The following is a 20,817-nucleotide window of genomic DNA, read 5'->3' as shown; positions in this document are numbered from 1 at the left end:
GTGTATACTCGGGGTTGGAGCCCCTGGAGTTTAGGTTTAGTTTAGTGTATACTCGGGGTTGGAGCCCCTGGAGTTTAGGTTTAGTTTAGTGTATACTCGGGGTTGGAGCCCCTGGAGTCTAGGTTTAGTTTAGTGTATACTCGGGATTGGAGCCCCTGGAGTTTAGGTTTAGTTTAGTGTATACTCGGGGTTGGAGCCCTGGAGTTTAGGTTTAGTTTAGTGTATACTCGGGGTTGGAGCCCCTGGAGTTTAGGTTTAGTTTAGTGTATACTCGGGGTTGAAGCCCCTGGAGTTTAGGTTTAGTTTAGTGTATACTCGGGGTTGGAGCCCCTGGAGTTTAGGTTTAGTTTAGTGTATACTCGGGGTTGGTGCCCCTGGAGTTTAGGTTTAGTTTTAGTGTATACTCGGGGTTGAAGCCCCTGGAGTTTAGGTTTAGTTTAGTGTATACTCGGGGTTGGAGCCCCTGGAGCTTAGGTTTAGTTTAGTGTATACTCGGGATTGGAGCCCCTGGAGTCTAGGTTTAGTTTAGTGTATACTCGGGATTGGAGCCCCTGGAGTCTAGGTTTAGTTTAGTGTATACTCGGGATTGGAGCCCCTGGAGTCTAGGTTTAGTTTAGTGTATACTCGGGGTTGGAGCCCCTGGAGTTTAGGTTTAGTTTAGTGTATACTCGGGGTTGGAGCCCCTGGAGTTTAGGTTTAGTTTAGTGTATACTCGCGATTGGAGCCCCTGGAGTTTAGGTTTAGTTTTAGTGTATACTCGGGGTTGGAGCCCCTGGAGTTTAGGTTTAGTTTAGTGTATACTCGGGGTTGGAGCCCCTGGAGTCTAGGTTTAGTTTAGTGTATACTCGGGGTTGGAGCCCCTGGAGTTTAGGTTTAGTTTACTGTATACTCGGGGTTGGAGCCCCTGGAGTTTAGCTTTAGTTTAGTGTATACTCGGGGTTGGAGCCCCTGGAGTTTAGGTTTAGTTTAGTGTATACTCGGGGTTGGAGCCCCTGGAGTTTAGGTTTAGTTTAGTGTATACTCGGGGTTGGAGCCCCTGGAGTTTAGGTTTAGTTTAGTGTATACTCGGGGTTGGAGCCCCTGGAGTTTAGGTTTAGTTTAGTGTATACTCGGGGTTGGAGCCCCTGGAGTCTAGGTTTAGTTTAGTGTATACTCGGGGTTGGAGCCCCTGGAGTTTAGGTTTAGTTTAGTGTATACTCGGGATTGGAGCCCCTGGAGTTTAGGTTTAGTTTAGTGTATACTCGGGGTTGGAGCCCCTGGAGTTTAGGTTTAGTTTAGTGTATACTCGGGGTTGGAGCCCCTGGAGTTTAGGTTTAGTTTAGTGTATACTCGGGGTTGGAGCCCCTGGAGTTTAGGTTTAGTTTAGTGTATACTCGGGGTTGGAGCCCCTGGAGTTTAGGTTTAGTTTAGTGTATACTCGGGGTTGGAGCCCCTGGAGTTTAGGTTTAGTTTAGTGTATACTCGGGGTTGGAGCCCCTGGAGTTTAGGTTTAGTTTAGTGTATACTCGGGTTGGAGCCCCTGGAGTTTAGGTTTAGTTTAGTGTATACTCGGGGTTGGAGCCCCTGGAGTTTAGGTTTAGTTTAGTGTATACTCGGGGTTGAAGCCCCTGGAGTTTAGGTTTAGTTTAGTGTATACTCGGGGTTGGAGCCCCTGGAGCTTAGGTTTAGTTTAGTGTATACTCGGGATTGGAGCCCCTGGAGTTTAGGTTTAGTTTAGTGTATACTCGGGGTTGGAGCCCCTGGAGTTTAGGTTTAGTTTAGTGTATACTCGGGATTGGAGCCCCTGGAGTTTAGGTTTAGTTTAGTGTATACTCGGGGTTGGAGCCCCTGGAGTTTAGGTTTAGTTTAGTGTATACTCGGGATTGGAGCCCCTGGAGTTTAGGTTTAGTTTAGTGTATACTCGGGGTTGGAGCCCCTGGAGTTTAGGTTTAGTTTAGTGTATACTCGGGGTTGGAGCCCCTGGAGTTTAGGTTTAGTTTAGTGTATACTCGGGATTGGAGCCCCTGGAGTTTAGGTTTAGTTTAGTGTATACTCGGGGTTGGAGCCCCTGGAGTTTAGGTTTAGTTTAGTGTATACTCGGGGTTGGAGCCCCTGGAGTTTAGGTTTAGTTTAGTGTATACTCGGGATTGGAGCCCCTGGAGTCTAGGTTTAGTTTAGTGTATACTCGGGGTTGGAGCCCCTGGAGTTTAGGTTTAGTTTAGTGTATACTCGGGGTTGGAGCCCCTGGAGTTTAGGTTTAGTTTAGTGTATACTCGGGGTTGGAGCCCCTGGAGTTTAGGTTTAGTTTAGTGTATACTCGGGGTTGGAGCCCCTGGAGTTTAGGTTTAGTTAGTGTATACTCGGGATTGGAGCCCCTGGAGTTTAGGTTTAGTTTAGTGTATACTCGGGGTTGGAGCCCCTGGAGTTTAGGTTTAGTTTAATGTATACTCGGGATTGGAGCCCCTGGAGTTTAGGTTTAGTTTAGTGTATACTCGGGTTGGAGCCCCTGGAGTCTAGGTTTAGTTTAGTGTATACTCGGGGTTGAAGCCCCTGGAGTTTAGGTTTAGTTTAGTGTATACTCGGGATTGGAGCCCCTGGAGTTTAGGTTTAGTTTAGTGTATACTCGGGGTTGAAGCCCCTGGAGTTTAGGTTTAGTTTAGTGTATACTCGGGATTGGAGCCCCTGGAGTTTAGGTTTAGTTTAGTGTATACTCGGGGTTGGAGCCCCTGGAGTCTAGGTTTAGTTTAGTGTATACTCGGGGTTGGAGCCCCTGGAGTTTAGGTTTAGTTTAATGTATACTCGGGATTGGAGCCCCTGGAGTTTAGGTTTAGTTTAGTGTATACTCGGGGTTGGAGCCCCTGGAGTTTAGGTTTAGTTTAGTATATACTCGGGGTTGGAGCCCTGGAGTTTAGGTTTAGTTTAGTGTATACTCAGGGTTGGAGCCCTGGAGTTTAGGTTTAGTTTAGTGTATACTCGGGGTTGGAGCCCCTGGAGTTTAGGTTTAGTTTAGTGTATACTCGGGGTTGGAGCCCCTGGAGTTTAGGTTTAGTGTATACTCGGGGTTGGAGCCCCTGGAGTTTAGGTTTAGTGTATACTCGGGGTTGGAGCCCCTGGAGTTTAGGTTTAGTTTAATGTATACTCGGGATTGGAGCCCCTGGAGTTTAGGTTTAGTTTAGTGTATACTCAGGGTTGGAGCCCTGGAGTTTAGGTTTAGTTTAGTGTATACTCGGGGTTGGAGCCCCTGGAGTTTAGGTTTAGTTTAGTGTATACTCGGGGTTGGAGCCCCTGGAGTTTAGGTTTAGTTTAGTGTATACTCGGGGTTGGAGCCCCTGGAGTTTAGTTTTAGTTTAGTGTATACTCGGGGTTGGAGCCCCTGGAGTTTAGGTTTAGTTTAGTGTATACTCGGGGTTGGAGCCCCTGGAGTTTAGGTTTAGTTTAGTGTATACTCGGGATTGGAGCCCCTGGAGTTTAGGTTTAGTTTAGTGTATACTCGGGATTGGAGCCCCTGGAGTTTAGGTTTAGGTTTAGTGTATACTCGGGGTTGGAGCCCCTGGAGTTTAGGTTTAGTTTAGTGTATACTCGGGATTGGAGCCCCTGGAGTTTAGGTTTAGTTTAGTGTATACTCGGGGTTGGAGCCCCTGGAGTTTAGGTTTAGTTTAGTGTATACTCGGGGTTGGAGCCCCTGGAGTTTAGGTTTAGTTTAGTGTATACTCGGGATTGGAGCCCCTGGAGTTTAGGTTTAGTTTAGTGTATACTCGGGGTTGGAGCCCTGGAGTTTAGGTTTAGTTTAGTGTATACTCGGGGTTGGAGCCCCTGGAGTTTAGGTTTAGTTTAGTGTATACTCGGGGTTGGAGCCCCTGGAGCTTAGGTTTAGTTTAGTGTATACTCGGGGTTGGAGCCCCTGGAGTCTAGGTTTAGTTTAGTGTATACTCGGGGTTGGAGCCCTGGAGTTTAGGTTTAGTTTACTGTATACTCGGGGTTGGAGCCCTGGAGTTTAGGTTTAGTTTAGTGTATACTCGGGGTTGGAGCCCCTGGAGTTTAGGTTTAGTTTAGTGTATACTCGGGGTTGGAGCCCCTGGAGTTTAGGTTTAGTTTAGTGTATACTCGGGGTTGGAGCCCCTGGAGTCTAGGTTTAGTTTAGTGTATACTCGGGGTTGGAGCCCTGGAGTCTAGGTTTAGTTTAGTGTATACTTGGGGTTGGAGCCCCTGGAGTTTAGGTTTAGTTTAGTGTATACTCGGGGTTGGAGCCCCTGGAGTTTAGGTTTAGTTTAGTGTATACTCGGGGTTGGAGCCCCTGGAGTTTAGGTTTAGTTTAGTATATACTCGGGATTGGAGCCCCTGGAGTTTAGGTTTAGTTTAATGTATACTCGGGGTTGGAGCCCCTGGAGTTTAGGTTTAGTTTAGTGTATACTCGGGGTTGGAGCCCCTGGAGTTTAGGTTTAGTTTAGTGTATACTCGGGGTTGAAGACCCTGGAGTTTAGGTTTAGTTTAGTGTATACTCGGGGTTGGAGCCCTGGAGTTTAGGTTTAGTTTAGTGTATACTCGGGGTTGGAGCCCCTGGAGTTTAGGTTTAGTTTAGTGTATACTCGGGATTGGAGCCCCTGGAGTTTAGGTTTAGTTTAGTGTATACTCGGGGTTGGAGCCCCTGGAGTTTAGGTTTAGTTTAGTGTATACTCGGGGTTGGAGCCCCTGGAGTTTAGGTTTAGTTTAGTGTATACTCGGGGTTGGAGCCCCTGGAGTTTAGGTTTAGTTTAGTGTATACTCGGGGTTGGAGCCCCTGGAGTTTAGGTTTAGTTTAGTGTATATTCGGGATTGGAGCCCCTGGAGTTTAGGTTTAGTTTAGTGTATACTCGGGGTTGGAGCCCCTGGAGTTTAGGTTTAGTTTAGTGTATACTCGGGGTTGGAGCCCCTGGAGTTTAGGTTTAGTTTAGTGTATATTCGGGATTGGAGCCCCTGGAGTTTAGGTTTAGTTTAGTGTATACTCGGGGTTGGAGCCCCTGGAGTTTAGGTTTAGTTTAGTGTATACTCGGGGTTGGAGCCCCTGGAGTTTAGGTTTAGTTTAGTGTATACTCGGGGTTGGAGCCCCTGGAGTTTAGGTTTAGTTTAGTGTATACTCGGGGTTGGAGCCCCTGGAGTTTAGGTTTAGTTTAGTGTATACTCGGGGTTGGAGCCCCTGGAGTTTAGGTTTAGTTTAGTGTATACTCGGGGTTGGAGCCCCTGGAGTTTAGGTTTAGTTTAGTGTATACTCGGGGTTGGAGCCCCTGGAGTTTAGGTTTAGTTTAGTGTATACTCGGGGTTGGAGCCCCTGGAGTTTAGGTTTAGTTTAGTGTATACTCGGGGTTGGAGCCCCTGGAGTTTAGGTTTAGTTTAGTGTATACTTGGGGTTGGAGCCCCTGGAGTTTAGGTTTAGTTTAATGTATACTCGGTGTTGGAGCACCTGGAGTTTAGGTTTAGTTTAGTGTATACTCGGGGTTGGAGCCCCTGGAGTTTAGGTTTAGTTTAGTGTATACTCGGGGTTGGAGCCCCTGGAGTTTAGGTTTAGTTTAGTGTATACTCGGGATTGGAGCCCTGGAGTTTAGGTTTAGTTTAGTGTATACTTGGGGTTGGAGCCCCTGGAGTTTAGGTTTAGTTTAATGTATACTCGGGGTTGGAGCCCTGGAGTTTAGGTTTAGTTTAGTGTATACTCGGGATTGGAGCCCTGGAGTTTAGGTTTAGTTTAGTGTATACTCGGGGTTGAAGACCCTGGAGTTTAGGTTTAGTTTAGTGTATACTCGGGATTGGAGCCCCTGGAGTTTAGGTTTAGTTTAGTGTATACTCGGGATTGGAGCCCCTGGAGTCTAGGTTTAGTTTAGTGTATACTCGGGGTTGGAGCCCCTGGAGTTTAGGTTTAGTTTAGTGTATACTCGGGGTTGGAGCCCTGGAGTTTAGGTTTAGTTTAGTGTATACTCGGGGTTGGAGCCCCTGGAGTTTAGGTTTAGTTTAGTGTATACTCGGGATTGGAGCCCCTGGAGTCTAGGTTTAGTTTAGTGTATACTCGGGGTTGGAGCCCCTGGAGTTTAGGTTTAGTTTAGTGTATACTCGGGGTTGGAGCCCTGGAGTTTAGGTTTAGTTTAGTGTATACTCGGGGTTGGAGCCCTGGAGTTTAGGTTTAGTTTAGTGTATACTCGGGGTTGGAGCCCCTGGAGTTTAGGTTTAGTTTAGTGTATACTCGGGGTTGAAGCCCCTGGAGGTTAGGTTTAGTTTAGTGTATACTCGGGGTTGGAGCCCTGGAGTTTAGGTTTAGTTTAGTGTATACTCGGGGTTGGAGCCCCTGGAGTTTAGGTTTAGTTTAGTGTATACTCGGGGTTGGAGCCCTGGAGTTTAGGTTTAGTTTAGTGTATACTCGGGGTTGGAGCCCCTGGAGTTTAGGTTTAGTTTAGTGTATACTCGGGGTTGGAGCCCTGGAGTTTAGGTTTAGTTTAGTGTATACTCGGGGTTGGAGCCCCTGGAGTTTAGGTTTAGTTTAGTGTATACTCGGGGTTGAAGCCCCTGGAGGTTAGGTTTAGTTTAGTGTATACTCGGGGTTGGAGCCCTGGAGTTTAGGTTTAGTTTAGTGTATACTCGGGATTGGAGCCCCTGGAGTTTAGGTTTAGTTTAGTGTATACTCGGGGTTGGAGCCCCTGGAGTTTAGGTTTAGTTTAGTGTATACTCGGGGTTGGAGCCCCTGGAGTTTAGGTTTAGTTTAGTGTATACTCGGGGTTGGAGCCCCTGGAGTTTAGGTTTAGTTTAGTGTATACTTGGGGTTGGAGCCCCTGGAGTTTAGGTTTAGTTTAATGTATACTCGGGGTTGGAGCACCTGGAGTTTAGGTTTAGTTTAGTGTATACTCGGGGTTGGAGCCCCTGGAGTTTAGGTTTAGTTTAGTGTATACTCGGGGTTGGAGCCCCTGGAGTTTAGGTTTAGTTTAGTGTATACTTGGGGTTGGAGCCCCTGGAGTTTAGGTTTAGTTTAATGTATACTCGGGGTTGGAGCACCTGGAGTTTAGGTTTAGTTTAGTGTATACTCGGGGTTGGAGCCCCTGGAGTTTAGGTTTAGTTTAGTGTATACTCGGGGTTGGAGCCCCTGGAGTTTAGGTTTAGTTTAATGTATACTCGGGGTTGGAGCACCTGGAGTTTAGGTTTAGTTTAGTGTATACTCGGGGTTGGAGCCCCTGGAGTTTAGGTTTAGTTTAGTGTATACTCGGGGTTGGAGCCCCTGGAGTTTAGGTTTAGTTTAGTGTATACTCGGGGTTGGAGCCCCTGGAGTCTAGGTTTAGTTTAGTGTATACTCGCGATTGGAGCCCCTGGAGGTTAGGTTTAGTTTAGTGTATACTCGGGGTTGGAGCCCCTGGAGTCTAGGTTTAGTTTAGTGTATACTCGGGGTTGGAGCCCCTGGAGTTTAGGTTTAGTTTAGTGTATACTCGGGGTTGGAGCCCCTGGAGGTTAGGTTTAGTTTAGTGTATACTCGGGGTTGGAGCCCTGGAGGTTAGGTTTAGTTTAGTGTATACTCGGGGTTGGAGCCCCTGGAGTTTAGGTTTAGTTTAGTGTATACTCGGGGTTGGAGCCCCTGGAGTTTAGGTTTAGTTTAGTGTATACTCGGGGTTGGAGCCCCTGGAGGTTAGGTTTAGTTTAGTGTATACTCGGGATTGGAGCCCCTGGAGTTTAGGTTTAGTTTAGTGTATACTCGGGGTTGGAGCCCCTGGAGTTTAGGTTTAGTTTAGTGTATACTCGGGGTTGGAGCCCCTGGAGTTTAGGTTTAGTTTAGTGTATACTCGGGATTGGAGCCCCTGGAGTTTAGGTTTAGTTTAGTGTATACTCGGGATTGGAGCCCCTGGAGTTTAGGTTTAGTTTAGTGTATACTCGGGGTTGGAGCCCCTGGAGGTTAGGTTTAGTTTAGTGTATACTCGGGGTTGGAGCCCCTGGAGTTTAGGTTTAGTTTAGTGTATACTCGGGGTTGGAGCCCCTGGAGTTTAGGTTTAGTTTAGTGTATACTCGGGGTTGGAGCCCCTGGAGTTTAGGTTTAGTTTAGTGTATACTCGGGGTTGGAGCCCCTGGAGTTTAGGTTTAGTTTAGTGTATACTCGGGGTTGGAGCCCCTGGAGTTTAGGTTTAGTTTAGTGTATACTCGGGATTGGAGCCCCTGGAGTTTAGGTTTAGTTTAGTGTATACTCGGGATTGGAGCCCCTGGAGTTTAGGTTTAGTTTAGTGTATACTCGGGATTGGAGCCCCTGGAGTTTAGGTTTAGTTTAGTGTATACTCGGGGTTGGAGCCCTGGAGTTTAGGTTTAGTTTAGTGTATACTCGGGGTTGGAGCCCCTGGAGTTTAGGTTTAGTTTAGTGTATACTCGGGGTTGGAGCCCCTGGAGTTTAGGTTTAGTTTAGTGTATACTCGGGGTTGGAGCCCTGGAGTTTAGGTTTAGTTTAGTATATACTCGGGGTTGGAGCCCCTGGAGTTTAGGTTTAGTTTAGTGTATACTCGGGGTTGAAGACCCTGGAGTTTAGGTTTAGTTTAGTGTATACTCGGGGTTAAAGCGCCTGGAGTTTAGGTTTAGTTTAGTGTATACTCGGGGTTGAAGACCCTGGAGTTTAGGTTTAGTTTAGTGTATACTCGGGGTTGGAGCCCCTGGAGTTTAGGTTTAGTTTAGTGTATACTCGGGGTTGGAGCCCCTGGAGTTTAGGTTTAGTTTAGTGTATACTTGGGGTTGGAGCCCCTGGAGTTTAGGTTTAGTTTAGTGTATACTCGGGGTTGAAGCACCTGGAGTTTAGGTTTAGTGTATACTCGGGGTTGGAGCCCTGGAGTTTAGGTTTAGTTTAGTGTATACTCGGGGTTGGAGCCCCTGGAGTTTAGGTTTAGTTTAGTGTATACTCGGGGTTGGAGCCCCTGGAGTTTAGGTTTAGTTTAATGTATACTCGGGGTTGGAGCCCCTGGAGTTTAGGTTTAGTTTAGTGTATACTCGGGGTTGGAGCCCTGGAGTTTAGGTTTAGTTTAGTGTATACTCGGGGTTAAAGCCCCTGGAGTTTAGGTTTAGTTTAATGTATACTCGGGGTTGGAGCCCCTGGAGTTTAGGTTTAGTTTAGTATATACTCGGGGTTGGAGCCCTGGAGTTTAGGTTTAGTTTAGTGTATACTCGGGGTTGGAGCCCCTGGAGTTTAGGTTTAGTTTAGTGTATACTCGGGGTTGAAGCACCTGGAGTTTAGGTTTAGTTTAGTGTATACTCGGGGTTGGAGCCCCTGGAGTTTAGGTTTAGTTTAGTGTATACTCGGGGTTGGAGCCCCTGGAGTTTAGGTTTAGTTTAGTGTATACTCGGGGTTGGAGCCCCTGGAGTTTAGGTTTAGTTTAGTGTATACTCGGGGTTGGAGCCCCTGGAGTTTAGGTTTAGTTTAGTGTATACTCGGGGTTGAAGACCCTGGAGTCTAGATTTAGTTTAGCGTATACTCGGGGTTGAAGCCCCTGGAGGTTAGGTTTAGTTTAGTATATACTCGGGGTTGAAGACCCTGGAGTTTAGGTTTAGTTTAGTATATACTCGGGGTTGAAGACCCTGGAGTTTAGGTTTAGTTTAGTGTATACTCGGGGTTGGAGCCCCTGGAGTTTAGGTTTAGTTTTAGTGTATACTCGGGGTTGAAGCCCCTGGAGCTTAGGTTTAGTTTAGTATATACTCGGGGTTGAAGACCCTGGAGTTTAGGTTTAGTTTAGTGTATACTCGGGGTTGGAGCCCCTGGAGTCTAGGTTTAGTTTAGTGTATACTCGGGGTTGGAGCCCCTGGAGTTTAGGTTTAGTTTAGTGTATACTCGGGGTTGAAGACCCTGGAGTCTAGATTTAGTTTAGTGTATACTCGGGGTTGAAGCCCCTGGAGGTTAGGTTTAGTTTAGTGTATACTCAGGGTTAAAGCCCCTGGAGTTTAGGTTTAGTTTAGTGTATACTCGGGGTTGAAGCCCCTGGAGCTTAGGTTTAGTTTAGTATATATTCGGGGTTGAAGCCCCTGGAGTTTAGGTTTAGTTTTAGTATATAGTCGGGGTCGGAGCCCCTGGAGTTGGTACTGAGTGTGTGGGTGCGTGTTTGCGGCTCGGGGTCCTGGACCCCTTGAGTATATGAGTGGACTGATTGGTGAAAGTACCTTATTAGTAGTTTGGGGACGAGGACCCGCCAAGGACTGGCCTTTTTTAGTTATTAGATAAAGAATGGGTAATATGTCATCAAAGAAACCCCATTTATTTGGATCCCCCTCCAAAGGGAACCCCAAATGCTTATATGTATATCCATTATGGACCCGAAAGGTCCGCAATGAATTTTCTGTAACTTAAAAAAATGAATTGATCTAAGTTACAAGAGCTGTTTGTGCTGAAGAGAGAGAGAGAGAGAGAGAGAGAAAGAGGGTCCCCCTAGGGGGTTATTGAGCAATTGACAAGCAGCAGCAGAGAAAATGTGGGTTTTCATCAGTTTGAAGGTCCCTATAGGTGGAGCCTTCAAGATCCCTTTATTCCCCCCACTGCTACTTGAAGCTTCGTTTAGAGTTTTAAGTTCAATATTATAGGAATATAAATACATACCTTTATATATGTGTTTGTTTGTGTGCAAGGAAGCATTTGTATGTGAGCCTTAATGTGTTTTCTTCCCTGAATTGTCTTTTTTGTGTGTATTTGAGCACTTTAGAGTCAAAAGCCCCATTTTAGATTAAAGGAAAAGTATACTCAAACATTCCAAAGTTTTGAGTATAAGGTTTGGCAAAAATCATAATTTGAAGGTAGTGTAAAGATAAAACACCCCCTTGCAGACTAGTAAGGAATAACCTTCACCAACAGCTTCCAAGCTGATTGGGATTAATACATACGAGTTCATATTCTAAAATTCTGAGAACAAAAATTTACTAGAAATTCAGAAGGATTCTAGGAAAACTAAAAGACATAAACACAAGGTCTAGGTGGTTCCAATGGATAAAAAGGGGTTTCTTTTGAAGAGATGAATTAAATATTAAAGGAAATCTGCATCCCAACAGCACTATAATTTGAATTTGGGACAATCTTGAGATGTAAAGTGCAGTATAATTTAACAGGTTACTTTGAATAACGAGGATGCTATCTACGATAAAGAATGTGTCGATAAACATACGGAAGTTATAACTTGGATAAAAATCATTACACATGAAAAAGAGGTTGTTTTAATTTTGATTGTGTAAATTACAGTTCTTACAAAGTTTAAAAAATTGAGATTTGGTTCCTGATAATTTCTCAAAAGGGAATTTTCATTTTAAAAGGTTTGACAACAATTGGCACTAACTCAAATGCTGCAAGCTTTTGTATTTGTAAAGTCTGTTCCCAAAATATGAAGCTAAGCTCAAGACCTTGACAAAGTTTGTCAGAAATCCAATTTTTGGCCGAGTTAATGAATCTGGGATAATTCTAAAAGAAAAGGGTCAGACACAATTTAGTGGGTTACTTTTGAGATAATGAAGTGTTTAAAAGAAGATAAGGAAGAAAACATGTCAATACCTGATTTCTGTTTTTAAAACTGCTATGAGAATATTTTATTTATTTTAAAGTCTCTCCAGGCAACCTGAACAAGATAAGATGGTAGCTGTTGCATGTGTAAAATGGTATGAGGCAAGTAGGAGAATGAGTTAGGGAAAGAGAACATAATGTACAAACTGTTTTAAGAGAAATGAATTTGATAATCTGGCTATCAACTGAGGCATTGGCACAGGGGGAAATAAGCAAAGGTCTAGAGACAGAGATCCTTGTTGACAATAGAGAAACTGAACTCAAGAGAATCTTAAGATGATCATGGTCAGGAAAAAAAAAACTTAGAGGTAAAATTATGTGGAATCTGTAGTTTAGGAATTGAAATGTAAGGAGAAATAATACTTAACAACAATTTACCACAAGATGGATACAGGTAAAGGGAAAGCTAGAAAAAGGCTAAATAGATGTATTACTGATTATATTAATGTGCCTGCGAGCTACAAAAAGTAAGACCACAGAATTAATACCTTGATGACAGGCAGAGTTAAGCGGTTCCCAGAGCGAACCATCAGTGGAAGTGAAGATACTGAGCCATTGAAAGATAGGGTAAGAAGGTGCATTGTACAGTTGTTTAAGGAATTGAGGTCTGACATGAGACAGCAGCAGGAGAGAGTAAACTGGAAGGAGTGGGGGTGCCTACCCAGATGGATTCAGGGAACTCATTTCACAGGGAGAGTCATTAAAGAAGTGTGTAATCTTACGGAGATTAAACAGAAATTCCATATTCCTTACCACCCCCAGAGTCCAGGGATGGTGGAAAGGATGAAGTGAACTTTAAAAACATCTATAGCCTAAGCAATTCAGGAGACAGGCAACAGCTGGGCCACAGTATTGCCCAGCATTCTGATGCACCTTAGGGCTACACCAAATAGGACTACCAGGCTCACCGCATTGAATTGATAACAGGAAGGGCCATGCAGTTACCTGAAGGCATTCTAGTGGGAGGAGGAGATGTAGGGCCACTGAAAGGAAAAATATGGACTATGTAAGGGAATTAAGTAAGCAATTGCATGAGTTAAGGAAGGAAGTTAGAGACTGACAGATGATTAAGGATATGGAAACAGGCAAATCCAAAGAGCAACAACTGACCCCCCAAGTGGGGAATAAGGTGATGGTCAAGGTGAGCCCGGAGCGAACAGTAATGGACCATACGAGGTAATTATGACAGGTGGTACATGCGCACTTGTAGATATGAGAACGGGAAGTAAATGGAGGCATTACACACGGTTAAAGATACATGACAATTGACCAAGCGGTAACCCGGAGAACGGGAGCCGTTGTTAATGTCTCCACAGATCAATGATCCTGGTCGTGGGCATATCAATACTGGCAACAAGGTCAGGGATCATCACTGCTCATCCCGCACTGCAGGAGGAACTTTGGTACAGCACGGACAGTGCCGAATGCAACACGCAATGGGGATTGATAAATGTAACAGTCAGAGAACAAGTGCTTTCAAATTGTAGTAAGGGTTTGCTTCAAATCGGGCAAGGGAGGTCCACCACTACCCAGCCACCTTCCACATCTACTTCCACAGTCCGAGTAGAGATAATTGAAGCCCCTCAAACCACACCGACTGACCTATCTTGTCCGACTATGCATCCAGGACCGACGAATGGTTTGGTACTGGTTAATCAGAAGTTTTGTATGATAATGTACACCATGAGCTGGTACCCGGAGTCTTGAATGTATCCGGTGTTGTCTTGCCCCAGTGGTGCTCAACCCATACCCAAGCACTCTATGTGGCTCTGACGTGCCAATTGATGACTGAAGCAGTTCAGTTCAATGGTAAGATACGATCAAGCTTGGGAGGGAACCGCGTTAAGCGCAGCCTGATAAATGATGCCGCTACGATATTCAATATAGGGACGTCATTGGTTAATTCAGAACCTGGCAACTGTTGACCAGAAGGTCCGTACCCTGAGCTTTAAGCTTAAGGAGATTCTAGAGTGGGGACAGGGGATCCAGGACACCCAGTTAGGTACGGACCAGGACGTGACACGGTTAATCCAAAGCCTGGCTACCGAAATTGAAAGTCATGCAGGGACTATCAATAAATTAGTTGAAATAGGGAAAGATATTTCAGACGAAGCGAGCAGAAATGATGTATGCAGCACCTATGGATCGCGGGCACTGGAACAAGCCCAAGAGAATTTAAGACAGATTAATGAAGGAATATTCCCTTTATGGGTAACTAATGAGCATTTATTGAATCTCTCATGACACATGAATCATGACTTGATTGGTTGCCAGCTCAGAGGTTTGACACGCGTATATAGAATGAATGTTGAATGTATAATGAATAGTAATACGCTAATAGGCATTGTATTAGTAATACCTGTCATACCTATGTCAACACCCGGCAAGACATTATATAGAGTAGAAAATATTGGGGCAATGGGGGGATGAACAGACTGGCACAGCAGATGTGGGTTGCGCCTGGGTTTTTCGCCATGGCAGCTAAAATAGCTTCACAATGTCTGCTTTGTCAATGACATAACCCAGGCAAGACACCCTCAGTGACTGCTGCTACGGGACCCCAGCCATGTACACCTACAAATGGACTTTATACAAATGCCTAAATGTATGGGATATAATTATGTTTTATTTCTAGTATGTTTGTTCTCGCGGTGGGTGGAGGCGTATCCCACCCGACGGAATGATGCTGTTGTTGTTGTAAAATTGTTGTTGCGTGAATACATACCCAGGTTTGGGATACCAGAGATTTTATCAAGTGATAATGGGCCTCATTTTATCGCTAAAGTGATAAAGGAACTGTTGAAGGCCTTACAATGCAACCATCACCTTTCCTGCCCATACCAGCCCCAGTCTACTGGGGTGGTGGAAAGACAAAATGGTATTCTGAAAAACAAACTAGCTAAATTATTTGAAGAAACCGGTTTGAAATGGCCTGAAGCTCTACCCTTGGAGCTCATGACTATGCGCTCTCACCCAAACCGTACCACCTCCCTTTCCCCTTATGAAGTTGTAATGGGACGTCCTACGCGCCTCCCAGTGGCCCCACCTTTGTCTGCTAGGGAAATGGATATCCATGCTATGGATGAGGGGATGATTACATACTGTGTAGTGTTCACTAATTCTCTCAAAAGCTTGCATATACAGGTAGTAGAAGCTCAGAAAAAGCCCACCATTGAAGACTGCCATCAATACTAGCCCGGGGACCTAGTCCTGGTAAAGACCTTCAGGAGAAAGAACTGTTTGGAACCTCGATGGGAGGGGCCTTTCCAAGTCCTGCTCACCACCCATACGGCCATGAAGGTTGAAGAACGTCCCTTGTGGATCCGCACATCGCACGTCAAGCGGACGCTGACCTTGGACAGAAGTGCTTGTGCAAGAACTTTAACTGAGCCGTCAGAATGCTGACTCTGATTTGGATCCTGTCCTGCATGGTCCTTGCAGGGGCACGGACTACCAATTCTGCGGTTCAACGAATGCAGGCCGTAGCCTCGCATGTTAATCGGACTAAATGTTGGATTTGTACTCATTTTCCTGTTAACCCCTCCTCCTCAGAGATGCATTTTTTTGGCTTTCCCCTCAGATTCTACATGGTCCCTAGGTAATACAGGGGCCCTCATTCATCAAACGCCCATTTGCAGACGGGAGCCCACCTTTGTGGTTGTTAAGGGGCTGGCCTGGCTATGCGTCAGGTGAAATTATACCAAGGGTAGTACTCGGGTGGGCAAACTGCCATTGGGTTCCTGTGAGTATAACCATCAGGAGGGCCGATTTCGGTTACACAACCAGTCTGGTCCTATGACCTTTTGGGAGTGCAAGGCCAATGAGATGGTGTATCTTTTGCCGGTCCCGAGATCTGAGGATAGTCTCACATATTTAACGTGATTGCCAACGATCATACAATCTCATCTCAAATAATTCCACCTCCACTTGGACCTCTAATGGCTACTACACTGAAGAATCTGGACCTTGTAATTACAAAAATCAGTCTGGTTGCCCCCGACTTGTTGGCCCTGCAAGCATTGCAACTCAGTCGGACCTGCTGCATCCGCTCTGTCTGCCAACTACAGAACCTTCAGAGTCCTGGTGGCAAACCAGTTATCTATTCCCTCCCTCTCGTCAGGAATCAGGACCCCACTGAGGATGAAGCCCAGCGACTAGGATACATAGAACTTGGCTAAGGTTGGTGGATTGTCCTTGTAGGACAAAAGGGGGGAAGTGTGGTGGCCTAGCCAACTATAGGGAACCCATTTAGTGCTAAAAGGGTTAATGGAGAAGTTGAATTATATGCATGGGCCTAAGAGAAAAACACTGCAGCCTTGAGAACAATACCATCTTGTCTGACCACAGTTGTAGGATGAGCCCTGAGACATTCCATTTTGTTCTTTCTCAGGCCAATGTAATCAGGGTTGTGATAAGCATTTGCGAAAGCACTATGTCTGTTGTGCTGGGAATGAAAATTTACTGAAATATGGATTAGTCAGTTAACTTATGCAAATAAGTGGATAGGTTTGTGCAAAATTTACTGATTGGCTGTAAAAATGCTTTTAACAGGTCTGTGTGTATTCTGCTACAAGACAGTACAATAGCTCTCATTGTGTTGTCATCCTTGTGCACAAGTAATAAATGGGGTTGCTACGTATTAATGATGCCTTGGTGTGATTAATCTCCTACAGTTTCTTGGCGGTCCCACTTAGATGACTAACCCCTGGGGTTGGGTCACAGAGTGCCAGCGTTAGAACCTCACGTTTCAAGGACTCCTCAGTCCATGGCTTCTGGGTTTCGTTGACCCACAATCTGCCTCCGTCTGCCTGTGGCTGACTCTTAGGGTAAGTCATCTAATTAAGTGTTTAGGAGATTAGTTGTCGTGGTCTGGGACCGCTTTGGCCAGAATATACTAAGGGTTGGAGCTCTGGAATTTAGTTTTACTATAAACTCGGGGTTAGAGCCCCAGGAGTTTAGGTTTAGTTTAGTGTAAACTCGGGGTTGGAGCCCCTGGAGTCTAGGTTTAGTTTAGTGTTATTAACAATGCCTTGATGTGATTAATCTCCTACACAAGCACAGTTCACCCATTACCCCTGTGCTCGCTGACCTACCTTGGCTCCCAGTCCAAAAACACCTTGATTTTGACATCCTTATACTTGTTTTCAAATCCCTCCATAGTCTCTCTCCTCCCAACTTCTGTAACCTTCTGAAGCCCCACAACCTTCTGGCTTCTCTGCACTTCTCCAATTCTGACCCATTGTGTACACTCAATTCTCATTGCTCTGCCCTTGGCAGCAGTGCCCTCAGCTGCCTGGGCCCAAGTTCTGGATTTATTCCTTAAACATCTCCAACTCTTTACCTCTCTCTCGTCCTTTAAGACACTGTTTAAAATGTTTTCCTTTGACCAAGCTTTTGGCCACCTGGCTTCTTATGTGGCCTGGTGTCAAATATTGCTTTCTAACACTCCCATGAAGCACCTTGGGATGTTTTAATGTGTTAAAGTTGCTATATAAGTACAAATTCTTGTTGTTATGTCCTTTCATGCACACATAATTTTCCATTCTGATATTGTTACCAGTTCAGGCTTTTCTGTAGCTCTCACTGCTGTCCTGCCTGAAATGAATGATTGGCACAGACTGGGAATGGAGCCTGGGTTCCTAAAGCCCAGCTGACACCAGTAAACCCAAGGTTGAGATCAGTAACAGAATGAACAAGTTCCTTTGGGGTTAAAAACAGACTGTGTTTCAGAGAGTCGACTTGCTGTCTGGTGTTAGATCAGAGGCTAAATTCAACTCCACTGCCAAAAGGAGTGTTTCGGGAGCAGATCTGGGTGGTGCAGTGAGAACAGGGTTTAAATCCTGCCCAACCCAACAGCACAAGCCGCTTGTGTCAGTTGGGCTGTGAGTCCTATTAAGAAAAGAGATCGCCTTTTCCTACATTACAACAGTGACCACACTTGAAAAGTGCTTCATTGGTCAGGAAGCGCTTTGGTGCATCCTGAGGTCATGAAAAGTGGTTCATTGGCACTTGGGATACTGTGAATTGTTCTGGCCTCCATAATCATAAAAAGCATATACAGGCAATGGAGAAAGACTTACTACAGTGATACCAGAACTGAGAAGTCTTAACTATCAAGAAAGATAGAACAGGAGGCTGAGGCTCTTTTCTTTGGAAAAGAGAGAATGAGGGTGGCCTGACATAAATCTTTAAGACCATGAGGGGGTTTGTAGCCGTCGAGAAGCTGTTTCCACTTGCAGACAAGATCAGGACCAAGTGGGCCATCAATATAAGATAGTCACTATTAAATCCAAAGATAAAAACAAAAACAAAAAAACTGCAGATGCTGGAAATCCAAAAAAAAAACGGAATTACCTGGAAAAACTCAGCAGGTCTGGCAGCATTGGCGGAGAAGAAAAGAGTTGACGTTTCGAGTCCTCATGACCCTTTGACAGAACTTGAGTGAGTCCAAGAAAGGGGTGAAATATAAGCTGGTTTAAGGTGTGGGGTGGGGGGGGGGGAGAGAACACCCCCCCACCCCCACACACCTTAAACCAGCTTATATTTCACCCCTTTCTTGGACTCACTCAAGTTCTGTCGAAGGGTCATGAGGACTCGAAACGTCAACTCTTTTCTTCTCCGCCGATGCTGCCGGACTATTAAATCCAATCAGGAATTCAGGAGAAACTTCAATTACCCAGTGAGTGATGAGAGAGTGTAACTCATTACCTTGGAAGTGGTCAAGGTGAATAAGGGGAAGCTAGGTAAACACATGAGGGAGAAAGGAACAGAAGAATATGTTATTAGGGTGAGATAAGGAATGATGGGAGGAGGCTTGTGTGGAACATAAGCATGGGCAAGAATGGTTAGGCCAAATACTAGGTAAATACTTCAGAACTGTTGTGTCAGATGTTTTGAGAACCAGGAGGCCCCCCATGAGCAGAGGGAGCTGCAATGAGACACTTACAGGGTGAAGGTTACTCGGGCTACATATTCTCATCCCAGAAGGCTGCTGCCAGTCTTAAGGTACCTTATTGGACAGCATAGAGGCAACTTTACTCTGTCTCTAACCCGTGCTGTAGCTGATTGGGGAAGTTGCAAATTGCTTCCAAAGCTGAACTGTTCCTCTCACACCAATTGCTAACAATCTGATCCCCCGATTCCGAGGACTGCTCGCAATCAGCATTCACCAGCCTCCAGCACATTCCAAGCCATGTAACGGCAGGTCCGCACTGATCCCCTCTCATCTCTGAAGAGAGAATCATTCAACACCAAAAGAAGCCCTCAAGGCCTGTCACCAATCTCCGTCCATGGAAGAGGTGTGCCAAGCCCCGGGGCTCCTACTAAATACTCCTTTTATTACACTCCCATTTTAGCTTTAAGCTTTTTTGGAGGGTCCTCCATTTTATTTCTCGATCGACCACATTCTTTTCTGTGTCAGATTTATGCAATCCCCACTCTTTCCCTTTGTTTCTTTTCTCTCTGTTCCTTTTCCTTTTCCTCTTCTCTTTCATCAATTCTACCAACCACTAATTACACAAAGAGAAACACATTTACGATGTGACATTATAAACATTTTAAGATCCTCTGAATCTCACATTAGTCAACAGGTGCTGGCTGCAGGATGACAGCGGGTGAAATTTAACAGGGTGGTAATGATTTCCAACTTAAGTCGTGACTCGATTCCACAAATTAGTTTCGAGCAAAAAACACACAAGGTATAGTATCAAACCCCGCTGATCCAGCTCAAGCAATGTTTAACAGTTTGCACTGGCTCCTCTAGATCCAGAGCATCCATTGTTTGACCTTGCACTTGGTTAACACTGTATCCTTTGAGTCCAGTACAGGCAAAGTTTAACACCTTACCTTCCTGCCAATCAAAGCATCATTTTCTCACCTGGTTTTCAAAGTAATACTTACATGTCAAGCACGAAACCAGCTTCATCAGACAGGACAAAAGAAGGAAAAGAAGGGAGTACATCATACTTCCACTGCTGGTCGATTAAAAATTAATAACTTGTCTGTAGGGTTGGGGAAGCGTCTGTTTGATAAATGTTTCAAAACAGGCGAGAATATTTTCCCATTAACTCGTGCTGGACTGGTGCTTCTTCAGGAGAATGTTCACAGTCTGTGCTCCGTCTGCAAGGGAGCTCCAATGTCTTCTACCTTTCAGGCTGCAATTTGACAAGTTGATCCTTGCAAGTGCCCCACCCTACAACCCCCTCCAGTCCATCAGTGTTCACTTTTCTGAAAAAGCTCGCTCCTTCCCTACACAATTACGCCTCTTGTGTTAGGCTGAATAATCCTTCCTGTAATTAGCCTGGGTGCCTGCGATTCCAGTCAGCCTACGAGATTGTTCAAGCCTGTCCCTCAGCTAGTGTCAATGACTGAGTAATGACTCACGCTGTATATTGGTGAATGGCTCAGGGAAGTCTTAATGGGACAGTAAACAGCATCCAGTTTCCCGTAATCAGACTTCCACATGAATTCAACACAGAAGGCATGAGCCCAGTAGCTACACACTGCACTGATATACCCAAAACACTCACTGTAAATCTCTGTGATACACCCCACAACCCTTACTGTAAATAACTCTGAGATACTCCACACACCTCACTGTAAAACTCTCTGATATACTCATAATACTCACTGTAAAACTCTGTGATAGACCCACACCCCTTACTGTAAAACTCTCTGATACACCTCACACCCTTTACTGTAAAATTCTGATATACACCACACCCCTCATTGTAAGAGTCTGTGATATACCAATACATCTTACTGTAAAACCCTGATATACCCCACACACCTCACTGTAAAACTCAATATACGCCACACACCTCACGGTAAAACTCTCTGATATACCCATAATATTCACTGTAAAACTCTGTGAGAGACCCCAAACACCTTACTGTAAAACTCTGTGATATACCCATAACACTCACTATAAAACTCACTGATATACCCATAATACTCACTGTTAAACTCTCTGATATACCCAACACCCCTCACTGTAACACTCTCTGATATACTGCACACACCTTACTGTAAAACTCATTGATATACCCATACTCCTCACTGTAACACTCTCTGATATACCCAATACCCTCACTGTAAAACTCTCTGATACACTCCACATCCTCACTGTAAACTTCTGATATAGCCTACACCCCACACTGTAAAAATCTCTGATATACCCACACCACTCACTGTAAAAGTCTGCGATATACTAATACATCATACTGTAAAACCCTGATATACTCCGCACGCCTCACTGTAACAGTCTCTGATATACCCCACACCCTCACTGTAAAAATCTCTGATATGCCCACACCCCTCACTGTAAAAGT

The 20,817-nt window shown here is 45.0% G+C and overlaps 1 protein-coding gene across 1 annotated transcript in view; it reads right to left on the bottom strand.

Annotated features, from left to right (window-relative positions):
• Positions 1-19,817, bottom strand: part of LOC121286771 (cytokine receptor-like factor 1) — an 81,647-nt gene extending 61,830 nt beyond the window's left edge. Inside the window, exon 1 of the mRNA XM_041203811.1 lies at positions 19,388-19,817. Within this exon, the coding sequence (XP_041059745.1) occupies positions 19,388-19,451 (64 nt within the window). The 5' untranslated portion in view covers positions 19,452-19,817. The remainder of the gene's footprint in view (positions 1-19,387) is intronic.
• Between the last annotated feature and the right edge of the window lie 1,000 nt (positions 19,818-20,817).

The sequence above is a fragment of the Carcharodon carcharias genome, chromosome 14 (assembly GCF_017639515.1).
Source record: "Carcharodon carcharias isolate sCarCar2 chromosome 14, sCarCar2.pri, whole genome shotgun sequence".
Classification (NCBI taxonomy): domain Eukaryota; kingdom Metazoa; phylum Chordata; class Chondrichthyes; order Lamniformes; family Lamnidae; genus Carcharodon; species Carcharodon carcharias.
Note: the sequence above shows the minus strand (reverse complement) of the source record. Positions and strands in the feature narration are given on the sequence as shown.